This window comes from Trichomonas vaginalis, chromosome I, assembly GCF_026262505.1.
Source record: "Trichomonas vaginalis G3 chromosome I, whole genome shotgun sequence".
Taxonomy (NCBI): Eukaryota; Parabasalia; order Trichomonadida; family Trichomonadidae; genus Trichomonas; species Trichomonas vaginalis.
This window is the reverse complement of record NC_067203.1, coordinates 25,426,904-25,442,121: the sequence shown is the minus strand read 5'-3', so window position 1 is coordinate 25,442,121 and position 15,218 is coordinate 25,426,904. Positions and strand designations below refer to the sequence as shown.

At 30.7% G+C, this 15,218-nt stretch overlaps 6 protein-coding genes across 6 annotated transcripts, besides 2 other annotated features; 2 read left to right on the top strand and 4 right to left on the bottom strand.

Moving 5' to 3' along the window:
* Positions 1 to 1,907: 1,907 nt before the first annotated feature.
* TVAGG3_1048630 (histone deacetylase class I, eukaryotic type family) lies at positions 1,908 to 3,125 on the top strand (the record flags this gene model as incomplete). Its single annotated transcript, XM_001325475.1, has 1 exon — positions 1,908 to 3,125. One exon carries the CDS (start codon positions 1,908 to 1,910, stop codon positions 3,123 to 3,125), a length of 1,218 nt encoding a protein of 405 aa, XP_001325510.1.
* A 1,500-nt stretch (positions 3,126 to 4,625) lies between these two features.
* Positions 4,626 to 5,453, top strand: TVAGG3_1048620 (RNA polymerase II transcription regulator recruiting protein; the record flags this gene model as incomplete). The annotated part of the gene is made up of 1 exon (XM_001325476.1): positions 4,626 to 5,453. The coding sequence occupies one exon, from the start codon at positions 4,626 to 4,628 to the stop codon at positions 5,451 to 5,453; it is 828 nt and encodes a 275-aa protein (XP_001325511.1).
* A 264-nt stretch (positions 5,454 to 5,717) lies between these two features.
* Positions 5,718 to 6,641: a mobile genetic element.
* Positions 6,642 to 7,647: 1,006 nt separating this feature from the next.
* TVAGG3_1048600 (protein serine/threonine kinase protein) lies at positions 7,648 to 9,210 on the bottom strand (the record flags this gene model as incomplete). Its single annotated transcript, XM_001325477.1, has 1 exon — positions 7,954 to 9,201. The coding sequence occupies one exon, from the start codon at positions 9,199 to 9,201 to the stop codon at positions 7,954 to 7,956; it is 1,248 nt and encodes a 415-aa protein (XP_001325512.1).
* An 84-nt stretch (positions 9,211 to 9,294) lies between these two features.
* On the bottom strand, positions 9,295 to 10,566 carry TVAGG3_1048590 (uncharacterized protein; the record flags this gene model as incomplete). Its single annotated transcript, XM_001325478.1, has 1 exon — positions 10,314 to 10,553. The coding sequence occupies one exon, from the start codon at positions 10,551 to 10,553 to the stop codon at positions 10,314 to 10,316; it is 240 nt and encodes a 79-aa protein (XP_001325513.1).
* A 927-nt stretch (positions 10,567 to 11,493) lies between these two features.
* On the bottom strand, positions 11,494 to 12,138 carry TVAGG3_1048580 (RNA binding; the record flags this gene model as incomplete). The annotated part of the gene is made up of 1 exon (XM_001325479.1): positions 11,494 to 12,138. The coding sequence occupies one exon, from the start codon at positions 12,136 to 12,138 to the stop codon at positions 11,494 to 11,496; it is 645 nt and encodes a 214-aa protein (XP_001325514.1).
* Positions 12,139 to 13,105: 967 nt separating this feature from the next.
* Positions 13,106 to 14,938, bottom strand: TVAGG3_1048570 (uncharacterized protein; the record flags this gene model as incomplete). Its single annotated transcript, XM_001325480.2, has 1 exon — positions 13,302 to 14,810. One exon carries the CDS (start codon positions 14,808 to 14,810, stop codon positions 13,302 to 13,304), a length of 1,509 nt encoding a protein of 502 aa, XP_001325515.1.
* A 14-nt stretch (positions 14,939 to 14,952) lies between these two features.
* Positions 14,953 to 15,218: part of a mobile genetic element that runs on past the window's edge.

Below are 15,218 nucleotides of genomic sequence, written 5' to 3'. Positions count from 1 at the left end.
GATAACTATATTTTATCAGTTTTTTGCTATTCGTTTTCATTCAATTACTGATTTACATTTTTAGATTTGTTGTTCAGGATTTGGAAGAACTATAAACTTCTCAACTATAAGATTACATCTCGCTCACAATTTTTTCAATAACATTCAGAAAAACAGTTGCAGTAATTTTTGAATGATCCAGACCAGTAATTTTTCGTATTGGCAGACATGTTTCTACATGAAGTAAGAATCAATTCGTCCAACTTTTGCATAGGTTCTTTTAAATCAAATTTTGCTCGATATTATATACTTCATTTTTGATATCGTTAGTGATAAGCACTTGTTTAGATGAGCCATTCATTATCATTACTACGATGATGGTTTATTCCTTTAAAATTATATGTTGATTACTAATTTCAGATGTTTTTTTGATACAATAAGATAGATTCGCAAGAACTACTTTAGAAATATCTGTTAAAAATTAAGAAAAAAGTGTTAATATATATATAATCTTTTCCTAAACATTTAAAACAAAAAATTTTTGAAAATTAAAAAATAAAAGAATATAAAAGTATATTAATATAACATATTACAGCCAATTAAGCAGTCCAGAAGACCTGGGCGATTAAAGCAGGTAATGTGAAAACAATAACACCAATGATAATGCAAACAAAGGCTGTAGAATCGAGGGATTTGATGTAATTGAAGTAGGATGTAAGTTTCTGGATGAAAACGTCGTCACAGCATTCATGACCGCAAACATCGTTTGTAATATTAAGTCCGACGCATCCTTCGAGGCTTTGGAATCTCTGATAGATATAATCTAGCCTCCAGTTCGCAAAAGCTACTTCAGTTGATCGAGCAATAAATGTTGGCGTCGTAAATTTCTTTATTGTGAAGGTAAAGTAAGCAGAAACTGCCTCTAATATTAAGATGCAAAGAATTCCTGAGGCTGCAAGACCAATACCGAATAATTGTACAAAATCGAAGAGAACGTAGAGTGCAGACAAAATAAAGAATCCGACACAGTATTTCAGGACCGGTGTTGTAATGCGTTCACCGTAATCTTGTGTATCTGCGACGACAATTAAACGGATCGCAATTCCAAGAACGATAACATCTAGTATAATCTTTATTGGCTTGACAATATTATAGCATGCTCCCCACTCTTTACGAAAAGCACTTGCTTGCCATTTTTCAAATTTCCACAATAGAAAAATAAATGTCACTTTTCGAAGCAACGTCAAATTTATTTCAATTTTATCAGAAGGGATTCACAATTCAAATTCCCCTGATTCTCTTATTCACATTGCATTCATCTCCCATGGAAATCATCTGTTATTACACAAAAGCATGTTTGACTCTTGACATAAAAATATGATGATTTTGTGAGAGAATGTCAATGGTTTTCGACAGCTATATAGCAGCCACAACTGTTGACATTAATGCACTGTTCGCACTTGTGATGACTGATCATACTTCTCGCATTGCACTGGAGAAAGAATTAACGAAACTTCACCGCACATTAAATTCCTCTGGATTTTTTGGTTGATGCGCAACAAATATTCAGCAATGCTTCATTCCTGGCCCAGAATGGAATTTTTTTTTTGAATTTAAAACGTAACGGCCACAATGATTTAGTATGAGGCAATGGCAGTGGAGCACAAATATGGATTCATTGTAACGAGCCTAAGTTTGTCCTAACTTGGGTTTGCTCATAAAATGTTTCTTTATTCTATTTTTTTTGTTTTCAATGTAGTTATTACTATGTATAAGTGATATTTATTGCTTTCATGTTATAATTTTTGTTATTGATCTTTTTGATCTTCAATTATGTAAATCTGCAGCAATAAGAGTGATATTTTTGCTTGGGATAGAATACATGTATCGAACATGTGTTTTGAAACTAAATTAAATTTCAGAAAAATATGAAGAAAAAGAATATCGTTTATCTCTATGATGAAGAATCTGGAGGCTTCGTTTATGAAAGAAGTCATCCAATGAAGCCATATAGAATAAAAATGACCCATTCATTGCTTTGTGCTTATGGTCTTTTAGACAAATTACAAGTTCTAACACCAAGAAGAGCACGCGTAGAAGACTTAATTCAATTCCACGACGAAGGCTATATAAATTTCATCAAAAATTCTAACGATAAAAACATCTCAAAGAATAGAAATGCCGCAGAATATTACAATATTACAGGCGATTCACCATTCTTCCCAGGATTATTCGAATTTTGCCAAATATCAGCTGGAGCATCTATTACAGCTGCAGAACTCCTAAATTCAGGAAAAACTCAAATTGCTATTAATTGGGCAGGTGGCTTACACCATGCCAGAAAGGCAGAAGCGAGCGGATTTTGCTACGTAAACGATTGCGTTTTAGGTATCTTGAAGTTACTTGAACGTTACCAAAGAGTTTTATATATTGATATAGATATTCATCATGGAGATGGTGTTGAAGAAGCATTTTATACAACAGATCGAGTTTTTACAGTATCTTTTCATAAGTTTGGTGATTTCTTCCCAGGAACTGGTGCTTTGTCTGATATTGGAACTAGAAAAGGAAAATACTACGCATTAAATGTACCACTTCGTGATGGAATGAACGACGAAGATTACTTAGGCTTATTTAAACCGATTTTGACCAATATTATTGAATGGTATCGTCCAAATGCCATTTTCTTCCAATGTGGGGCAGATTCTCTTGCTGGAGACAAGCTAGGAGGTTTCAATCTTAGTATCCATGGCCACGGAGAATGCGTCAGATTCGTAAAAAATTTCGGAATTCCGATGGTCGTTGCCGGTGGCGGTGGTTACACAACAAGGAACGTTTCCAGGTGCTGGACATATGAAACTGCCATACTTTTAGATGAAGTTTTGGACAACAACATCCCAGAACACGAGTTTTCCTCATATTACGCTCCAGAAATGCATCTCAACCAGGAAAGCTATGATATCATCAACGAAAATACCAAAGAAGAAATGGAGAGAATCCTTGAGGTAACAACTGAGAATCTCAGACATCTCCCATGCGCTCCAAGTGTTCAAATAGATCCGATGAGAGTTTTTATGTCAAGCGATGATGATGAAAGAGAATTTGAGCCTTGCCTTGTTGATAAATTCCTTTCACTTGTTTTGTAATATAAATATGTTTTTAGTTTATTAATTTTTTATACATTTATTTCTAGACTTCCACAAAATAAGATGTTTCTAAGTCAGGGATCTTAGATCCAGGTACAAATAATAATTTGAATAGTTTTGAATAAAATCTGCTCAATAATATAGATATGAAATATCATTTACATCATCTCAAGTGAATTTTGGATTTCTGTGATTTAAACGAAAGACTTTTCTAATATTACTGCAACATTAAGTTGATGTCAACAACAACTCCAAGAGATGAATCAAAAATCAGATAAGATTTAAAAGAGGACTTGACAGATGAAAATTCCCTTATTAAATATAAATATTTAGAAAGAATTGGTAGCTAGAAAAGAAAAACAGCTAGCTGATCCTAAATATATATAACAACACCTCAATATTATAACATAGCGAGTACCTAATCCCTAAATATGATTCGATAAGCTTTAATGGTTATACTTTGGCTGGTTAATTCCATAATTATGTTGATATTTTAGGAAAATAAAAAAGAAGCAATGAAAATTAAGGATGCCTGCATACGAGTGGTCCTACGGAATCAAAAAATATCAAATGGAAAATTGATTGAAAGATTGATAGTATGCTATTGTTATCAGATAATTAGCATTCAATTATATTTGAAAGTAATCCGATTTCAAAAGAAATCATGAAAGTTGTTGAGTTATAATTAAAAAGTAATATAATAAGCCCGATTTAAAAATTTGGATGAGCATTGAATTTGTGAACAAACAAATTTAAATTTAAATAATAATGACAAATAGTGTGCAACCATTAAAAACGATCTATTTAAACTTTGAATTTTTTGACACTAAAGGAAGATAAGACTTTTGAGCATTCGAGAATATTAAAAAAGCATTTTAGTTGAAGTATTCGCGCTTTTTAGGGAAAAATATTCAACTTCAAAAAATTGAGAAAACTGAATAACTCAAATCGTTTAAATTTCATTATAAAATCTAAACACCAAATATAAGCATTAAATTTATTTTAAAAACCTATTGAGAAAAATTGTGAAATTATCGAAAGTGGTTGAAAAGATTCTTTTTCAATTCTAGAATTCAGTATTTAGGAAATGGCTATCTACAAGAAATAGTTATTTTTCTTCAATTGCTTTTGAAAACTTCAATGAAATCTATTCCTAAATATGCATGTAAAATGTATATATATTTTTCAAATATTTTTAACAACTTTTTGGGTTATCTCAATTTTCTTAATCTTTTTCTTAACGATATCTTATTGAATGCTGCAGAGAATTGTGATGAAAATTCGATAAATATTTCTAATCTTATATAGAATAATATTTACCCATTTTTCTTAAAAAAACGAAACTCTCAGATTTTAATTTCAATGAGTTAAATTCTTTTCAGCTTTCACAGCATATGAATAAAATAGCCATATATTTAGAAAATACAGATGTCACAATTTTTTCTGTGAAATTAGCAGCTACATACAATTTTTTGTGAGATTGGTCAAAACTCAAAAAATATGAGTTTCGACGCTCCACTTGTGAGGCTTGCTTCCAGTTACATTGTAGAAGTCTGCCCCGACATCCAAGAAGATGTATTAGACTCAGCTACCAATCTTATTAAAAACATGCTTAGCAATAAAATTACCTATCAAACATGCAGCTCACAAGTTTATGAGTTAATCCAAAATACTACTCCAGTAGACCGTATACATGCTATTCTGAGCGTTGATATTAGCTCACCATTACAAGAAGACTTCGAACCAGAGAAGGCACCTGAACAGGGACATAGAAGACGTGCCAGACCATGGACACCAGAAGAAGATCTCCGTCTTTTAGCTGGAATCAACAAATACGGACTTGAATCTTGGGGAGAAATCGTCAAGATTGTCGGCAATGGCCGCACAAGACCACAGTGCAGTCAAAGATGGTTCAGAGGCCTTGATCCAAAAATTAATAAGGCTGCATGGTCTCCAGAAGAAGATAAAAAACTTTTCCATCTTGTTTCCGAATATGGAACCAAAGTTTGGTCAAAGATTGCCGCCCAAATGGGATCTAGAAGTGATGTACAGTGCAGATACCATTACTTCCAATTAATCAAAGGATCGAAGCACGATTCTTCTCACAGATCATCATCGTCAAAGTTGAAATCCAAGAAGATAGAGAAGCAACATAGTTATCCAATTACTGATTTGACATCCGAATCATCTCCAAAGCCAATCGAGGCTAAACCGGCTCCATCAAATTTCCCAACTTTCGATCTCTTCTCTGATTCATTTGAATCAATCCACTCTCTAACATCATTCGATTTGACATCTGCAATTGACGACGATTTTCCTTTTTATTAAGAAAATATCTGTTTGTTCAGGTTGCGGGAGTGGGATTTATAGTTCCTTAATCTTTTTTGTTAATTAAAATTATATATTTATATTAAATTTAATACTGGCTACTTGTTTACTGTCTTAACTAAGTTATCTCCCATCAATTTAATATGAAATTCTGTTTTCATCACAGATTTTGAATAATTTGAATGTGAAATATTCCTACAATACATGAAATTAAATGTTGTATACTAAGGTTCATTGATGTCAGAATTTTTTTGATGCATGTGAAAAGGTGACCAAACTATTTTTTGAAAGTCCGCCATAACTTTAATGGTACTATTTCAGCGTGTACAATGAATACAAAAATTCTAAGAGTGCCACATAAAATAGTACTTTAGACTTGAGTTAATGCTACCAAGCAAATGTTAAAAAGATGACTTTAGTGTTTTGATAATCAAAGATTAAAATCATTATTGTCTAAATCAATAATCATAACGACAGAAGTTAATGTTTTTTCATAAGTGCTTTAAATCCCCTTTTAAAAGTATACCTCAAAAATCAAAATATCAAAAAAAATTGGCCGATAGGTTTGGCTTTAATTTTTGTCTGCTTTTATGATTTGATATGGATGTTATAATTTTAAAAGTTGAACCAAATTCACCAATAGATTTTTGAGATTTGCAAATACTCAATAATTTTCAGCGTGTTATCTTTTATTAAAAGAACTATTTGGTTTCAGTATCATATAAATTGATATTTACTTTCTATTTGAACCTTCATTTAGCTAATGATTTAATAATACAGATTTCATCTAGTCCTTATAAGAGAATTTTGAATTTGTTATAATAAAAAAACAAACAGATATAGCTTACACTTCTATAATAAAGATACCTTTTATAGAAATCAGTATGAAATGTGTTTTGGCTTATTGGAAGCATATATCAGACATAATCGCCATAATCAAAAAATCTATATACCCAATAAGTAATAAATTTGTCGATATAGATTTTCCATAAAATTAGTTTTTAGTCTGATCTTAAAATAAATTTAATTTTTTATAAAAAAAATCACATTTAAAAGTACCTTTTTAGTAGCTCGAAATCCTGTTGGTGGATTTCGGGCGTACTTCAAAATTAGCTTTTCTTCTACATATGCAAGCTATATTTTAAATATGGAGCAAATCGGATCGGCGAAAGTAGTTTAGTTACCTTTTGCATGTGATTAAACTATGGTTGTTAGATTCGCGACGATAGGTGTCTTGGAAGATTTGCCTGGTGTCATCATAGTGTCTTTAAATCAAAAATTTTATTTTGGGGTTAGTTTTATTGATTTTTCAATAAAAAACATTTCTAAAACAAGAAAATAAAACGATAAAATATTTATATTTTATATAAGGATCTTATATATTTAAAAAAAAATATCATTTTATTTTTTTCATTGGTGTCTGTCAAACCATAATACACTATTCAAAAATTCAATGTGTCTTGCGGTTTCAAAAGACACCTTCAAATTGAACGATAGCACAGACACTATTGAATTTTACCCATTGTATTTAGTTTTTACCCTTTTTATTTTTAAGAATTAATGACTGAAACAGCCGTTTTGCTATGACCTCAATCACTTTTATTTATTATTTTAAATATTATTTAATTTTATTATTTGAATAGGCCAACTTATATTTGAGAAGCTCAATTTGAGACCACTTAATACATTGAAATATCATAAATATTGAAATATTAAAAAGTGTATTTCAAAATATTGAAATTATAAAAATTTATAATACTGAAATTGAGACAAATTAATAAATTCAATGTGTTTTTTTTTGAAATAACTCTCAAATATTATTTTTTTGTTTATTTAATGATGAATAAATATGATTGCTTTAGTCAATCATAAAAACTAATTTAAGTTTAAAATAATGAAAGGATAATTTGATCGTTTTTTAAAATACAATTATTTTTGATGATTTTCAAGAATCTTTGAAAAGAATATAATATATGTTCTATTTTTGTAAAATTTATCCAAATCATATATTACATAAATTACGATTAAAACGATGAAAGAACCAAAAAGTGTGTTTTGTGTTTTGTTGTTGTGTGTTGGATGCGGGATCCTGTTATTTCCGAAATCGACAAAAAATTTGGAAATTTAATTTCCGAAATCGAAATTATATTAATGTTTTTAATATTCTTATATTAAAAGAATTAAGCTTCATTAAGAGAAAAACAATTCTTCTTCTTCAATCTATTGGCGCATTTATTTCTACACGCCAATAAGGAAGGGAAAATTATAAGACACCATGGTGTCTTCAAAATGCTAATTTTTGATATTTTTAACAACCCTAGATTAAACCTTCCAAACGTTATAGATCATTTACAATCAGAATGCAATAAACATATATAATTTAAGCGATTTCCATAGTAGATTATCTATTTTAATAGCATTTTATATAACAATTAATATCTTAGAGTGAATAACATAAAATAACAGTGAAACAGAACCAGAGGCCATGCACAAAGGCCAACTAAAGTCCGTGGTTATGATGGCTTGAGAGGTTCTTTCTAGGACCAACAACTGCTTTTGCTCCGGATTTTAATGTAGAGGAATTTGTTCTTCCTGGAGACATACGACCTAACATTGTTGCACTTCCCATCTTCTTTTCGGTTACAACCCTCTTTTTAGATCCTGCGCAAACTGTTTGCGATTTCGGTTGAGAAAAGCATGGTTTTTCGGTAAGAGGATAAAGCAAACAAAAATATGCAGTTGTATTTTCGTTGATTTGGCCTTCTTCCAAATCTTTTGTAATATCTTCAGAATTATAACCAAGTTCGGTGCATTTATCTAATACTGCCTGAACAGGTTTCCATGGTTTACGTTTGAATTTGGCAATATCTTGAATTTTTGGTACGTTATAAAAAACTATCGGATGTGGAGTAACATTTCTGATCTGAGAAAGTCCACGCAACCACGGATGGTTCTGAAGTTGAATCAGAGTCATTCTGTTTGATGGTCTGACCTCGAACATTCTCTTTAAAAGATCTTGAACCGCGGGCGTAAACGAAGGAGGAAATGTTAATTTCGTAGCTTCTTCAATTAGTTGTCTTGGATTTGTATTTTGTGGAGTAAAAGGAAGCATTGCTGTTAACATTGCATATAAACAAACACCTAAAGACCAAACATCGCATTTTTCATCGTAATCAGCACCTGCGAGTACTTCAGGAGCAGAAAAACCAGGTGTACCGACGATTGTTCGCATTTTGTTGCAATAATTCGTGGAAGATAAACCAAAATCTGTTAACTTAACATTGCCATTGGCATCAAGCAAAACATTTTCGAGTTTAAGGTCACGATGAACGAGGAAATGCATTGTATGCAAATGTCTTACTGCAGAATATAATTGAATAAATAATTTTTGTGCTTCTGGTTCCTTAAGCCCTTTCTTTTGGTTTACCATACTGAGTAACGTTCCTCCTGGAGCGCACTCCATGAAGAAATATAATTGATTTTTATAAACAGTTAAGTTATAAAGGCTACAGATATTTGGATGGTCAACTTGCATGAAAACACTAATTTCACGCATAATTCCGACAAATTCACCTTCCTGTAAAGCAGGCAGATTTACAATTTTAACAGCGGCATAAGTTCCTGTTTTTTGATGCTTAGCGAGATGCACCCTACTGAAGCCTCCACTGCCAATTTCTTCTAAAATCTCGAAGTCATTGATCACCAAAGGCTCGTTCGTAGAAGAACCCTCTGCTGGCGATTCAGTCATTGAATTTAGAATTACAAAAACTATAAAATTTGTAACGTACAGTGACGATTTATCAAGTCGTTTTGTCAAATCTTCGAGCCCCATGTTATAGTAAAATTACCTTATGCATCATATTACTTTATAATCGCTTCATCCTTTAGAGTAAGATTAATCTGAACGTCACGGAGTTCAAGTAACACTGAATTACACTTTACTCTAGTTGGATTCAACAAATCTAGAAGTAATAAGCTTAAATCATGGAATTTAATTAATTTATAAGACAAATGAAGATAGTAGCAGAAACCTTTTATAATCATGGAAAAACAACTAAATGTTCCATCTAAGCAATTTAATCCAACAATTAAATTTGAGCGTATTATTTCCTATAATTGATACATTTTATACACTAAAAACACAAACATAACATGTTCCTAATTAATATTATCATAAAAATACGCTTCTTTCATTTAGATGTTTTTCGATCTACTCTTATTTTTACATAATTTAATCTTTCTTTTAAAATTAGATTGTATAATGCAATTAATAAATATTTAACTCATAATAGAGAAAATTTATAAAGTCCGTTTTATTTTAATGATTTACAACTAATGTAACCAATTATCTATCTGAAACATATTATATTATCAATAAGCAAATCATTCACATGATCTGTAACATATTAGAGGTAAAACAAATTAATGAAAAATAATTTCAAGCCGATAATCAAAGATTTAAAAGAAATGAGATCATTTACTCAATCACTACAAACAAGATATAATATAATTACTAATTAAATTAGTAATCATTAAAATTTGTCGGATAACAGTTACAAAAAGAAAAATAATTACTCATATTGCATTATGATTGAGGAGAAGAGTAATCTAGTCAAGATACTAATAGATGTAGCTTCAAATATTAAATCATAAAATTGAAATTACGAGAAATCGTTTGTTCGAGTTAGGGTTACTCGTAATAGCATCATTGAGCAATAATAATATATGGAAGCTTATGAATTAAGGAGAAAAGTATTGAAACTGTTATTCCGAGTTTTACGCATTATAAGTTATACAATTTGAGCATAAATCTGAATGGGAGTTAACGCGCACACAACACTGAATCAGATGCAACGCAAGTTAATCGGATTTGAACCAATGTCGCTTTGACTTATGATTTGTGCGTAGTTGCTGGAAGAAATCCTTTAAAAAGGGATTTGCTAAAGTTTGCTTTCTGTTCTGAAGGTTCTTTTCTTGGGAGGTATTTAATCTTTCCTTTTCTGGTTTGCAGTCGTCTTCAGGTAAATCAACATCATCACAGTCCATCTCTAGTTTACGGTGGAGCTTTTGGAAAAAGTCTTGGATACGCTTGCCGCTCATTGACAGATTTAATTGACTAAAATTATACAGAATTGCACAATAAATTTCCCTTCTCAATCTTGAACGGCTACGGTTTTTTGATTCAAATTTGTATAAATCCTGATAATACATTTCAGCTAATTGCAATATGTATAGTATTATATCAAAAAATTTATCAAAAATTTTAGTTGTGATCGGGGATAGTTTTTAGTAATTTATTGGAAATATTATTTATATGCCTTTTTAAGAATAAACATTTTTGAATAAATCCAATTGTGATAAAATAGTTTTTGAATACTTCTCAATTTGTTTATCATATCATTTTAATAAGTAGTTAAGGTGCAATAAAATTTTTGATAGAAGTAAATCCGATTAATTTCAGTGAATCATGATTTTTTCTTTGATAATCGTAATAAAAAGAACAATTTTAGTAATAATAAACAAAATTCTCAATTTTCACTCAATTTATAAACTTATTATCCTTTCTCATTAGAATTAGTATCCGCCTATAATTATTAATGTTTTCCATTTTCACTCTCCTCATTGAAAAAATCGATGATTGATATTGAAATAAATCATTGAATTCCGGATCTAATTCTATCGTATTTAATAATGATCTTAAAAGTAATCATCTTACCATCATTTCTTTTCTTTAACCCATATACCTTAGTACCCAAATTTCTGAGATTTCTCGAAAAACCAGATTTTGACATTCAAGACGGTGTCAAATTCGTATTCGTCATCCAGATTAAGAAATACACACAAGGTATCTTCATCATATTTCAATCGAAAACATCATCTTTCCAGATTTTTAAAATTTTTATTACGAAATATGAATTTATTCATCGAAATTTATAATCCGAATTTCAAAGAACTTAAAGTTACTTCTGAAATATCAATACTCAAATAAAGATTCCAATATTAAAATTTTTAATAATAAAATAGAACTTATGTAACAGACTTACAAATAATTAGACCAATATTGGTCTGTAGAGGATTTTTCAATATGATTATTAAACATCATTCCTGATGAAATCTGATTTTTCAGATTAGACTCGTTGTTCATGAACTTAGGCCCAACCAGTTCTTCATCTTTTGTAAATCTAATAAAGAGCGGCCATCCATTCTCAATAATGGTGACGTTATCATACATCCTGATGGCAGAATATGCATCTTGAATTGAATCAAACATTATATGGTAACCTCTTATTGGTTTCTTTCCGGAATACTGGCGAACACATTTAACGGCTACAACTTTTCCAGATTTGGAGAATAGATCGTAGATGTCCTTGTCCTTATAAAATAGGGGTAGACTTTTGGCAAATACCGTTTTGGAAGGTTTCCCATACTTTTCACATGAACTTGCAAATTTGGTGTGAATCTTTTTTCCTTTCACCATTAATCCATCCAATGAATATACTGCTTTTGAAGCATCATGTGGATCAATGAAGTCGACAAAGCCAAAGCATCTGGACTTACCTGTTTCAAGATTAATCATGATTTTTGCTGAACGTATACTTCCGAATATGGCAGCAAGGCTCATTAGATCACTCTTTGTAACTTCACTAGAGAGGTGAGTGAACATGACATTCGTTGATGAAATCATCTTTAACGAAAAATGATTTTTAGAAACATCAAATTTGAATAAACTCTCAATTTCTGAAAAGGAGTCAGATGTAAGTTTGTGGTATTTAATAAATCTTTACCATATTGGGTTGCTAATGCCCGGATAACAAAGTATAAAATCCAAGTCATGGGCGTCTCATAAGTTATAGAATTGATTCCATTCAAAACTGTAAAAAATCGTATTCAATTTTTTGTGATGGGAAAGTTATGACATAACATTAGCATTGTGGGAATAATACTGGCGTATTTTAGTTCGAGAAAAATTTCAAAGAAAAATGAGCATTTAATGGGTAATATTTATATTCAACATCACTAAAGGCTTTGAAAGTTTTTAAAGATGAAATTTAAAGAAATTGAAGAGTTTTATTGATTGAAGATTTTATAAAATGGGTGGATTGTTGTTTAGATGATGCATTTATTGCGGAAATCATATTTTGAGCTATTTTATCAATGATATCCATTCATTTGGAAAAATAAAATTATTTTGCAACGATAATTTCCTGTTATGTTGAATTTACACACTAATATCAATACAGAACATCATAACACAAACAATCATTATTTATTTTTTGTATTGAGGCAATTGCAACTGATGCTCAACAATTGAACATAAGAATAATGATAGGGCATAATTTCATAAGGAACAACGAGCTTTATTGCATTATCAAATAAGTATTAGAAATTCTGATTACTCCCTGTATATATACGCAGTGATATTTTAAATTATTAATGATTTGACTCATTTAAAAGGGGGTTAATATATCTATTTATAATAGTTTTTAACTAGAATTTGGCTCATGAAAACCCAGGTGGATTAAACTAAATAAAATATTATATTTCTTTTTTTATTGACCATTTTTCTAATATATTTTCAATTTCATAATGTGGTCTATTCCGATGCAAAAGTTCTGGGAATCATTGACCTAGATAATTAAATTTTATCTCTTGTGGAATTCTAGTTTATCAGTCAGAAATGGCCACTTTAAATCATAATAACCGTATGCAATTTAGGCGCCTATCCTTTATTTTACTTTTTAATTATACTTATTTTTTAATTTGGAAAAGTAGTTATATGATGGGAACACAATGTGATATTCCATATGATATAAAAAATATAATTTCGAGAAAAATAAGATTTTTATTTTAACTACTATTGCTAAAACTGATACTAACTCCTCCACCAGAACTTGAACTTGAGCTTGAGCTACGGCCACCACCACCACCACCACCACCACCATAGCCTCCACCTCCACCACCGCCGCCATAGCTTCTACCACCACCTCTGTATTGTGTTTCTCGATTGCAGCATTCACAATATTTACAGCACAAACAAATGAAAAGAGCCATGAGAGCAATTCCAACAACTATTGGAACAACAATTACAGCTACTAGAACTCCTGTGGATAGTGGCAAACTAGTACCTCCCTCATATTGTGGAGCAATGCTATTTCCAAATTGAAATACTTCTTTGGCATCCGGATATGGTCTCAAAATTTTTTGATGTCTAAGTAAACTAGATGCACCTTTATAAAATCCCGATATTTCTTCATCTTCAAAAGGTTCAGAAGTATTGCGAAACACTGATCTATACGCTGAAAATGATTTAGTATATAAATCATGTCCAGAGTTATATTGAATCCGTGAGATTATGCTACCTTTTGTTATTTCATTTTCACTTTCATAACGTCCTTTATTTGACCAAGTAAGATGATTAAATGAATGTAAATTATGAATTTCGATGTTAAATTTCATTTGTTTGAACGCAGAGATATTTGTTAAAATATTCTTGTATTGATCTTCGTTGTGCACTAAAACATAGAAATTAAAATCATTAGGTGGAATAACATAAATATCATGGAATGAATACTCAGAGGGATTTGAAATCGTTAAGTTCAATTCATGATATGTTTCGCTTTCATTGAGAGGTTTGATAGTAAAGAATGCTGGTGATGTTGCATTAATAACATCGATACCTGTATTACCTAAAAATTCTTTGCCTCCTTTTTCAACCATTGTGAATTTTGGTCCATTGTGAAATACCAATGTACATTTATCGAAATTAAGATCAAGACCATCTTTAGGTATATTTATTCTATAATAATATTCATAGTATCCGTTAAGTGCTGAAGTTGAACTGTAATCATTTGTTACATTGCTTTGAACTGTAATTAGGTCTGTATGATATATAATTTCACTCTTTCGGAATTTGATATCTCCTGCTGGATAAAATGGAAGAGAGTACAAGATATCAAAATCCTTAATGTTTTGAGGTCCCATTTTAATAGCAAATGATGATCGATAATCTTGTTCGTATGTAGAATAATATCGATGGAAATTCGTATTTTCAATTGTGTATGATGGAGCTGCCACAATTACATATCCACATACTGTTTTATTTTTATCGCTTATAATCAAATTTTTCTGCTTTGAATTCGAATCTAAACCGGCGTAGAATGGCTTTTGATCGTTTCTGAAGTAGATAAACTCTTCATCACAAGTTCCAATTTCTTCAGGTTTTTCGAAAAGTGTGTAATAGAAAACAACGTCTTTTGTTGATGTTATTGTCACATCATAACTTGTATCACTATAATATGTTTTCTCACTGATTGGAACTGGATTTCTGACTGAAACAATTTCGATATCTTCAATCATATGGGAATAAAGTAGCCAGAACCAAAGGTTTCTCTAGTTATTGGTTGAGAAGCTTTTAATTCAATTGAACCGAACCCTGGTCTTAAATAAACAGCTTCATTCAAAATCAAAAAAATTTTACGATAACTCAGGATGTTAATGATTGTAATATCTTCTGTCAAAGGTACATTCACTAGGCGATAACAGTAAAATGGGATGAAAATAGGATAAATAGCATCCCTATATAGTGCCTAACAATATTTATACGGGCCAAAAAAAATTTGGCTAGAGATTTGGCGAGTTAGAAAACTTAGAAAATTGAGAGGGATTTTTATTTTTGAATTTTTTTTGGAAAGTTAAAATTGCGATTAAAAATCGATTTCCGGGAGAACTAAGCATCTCATCATATATTTAAATCAATAAAAATAT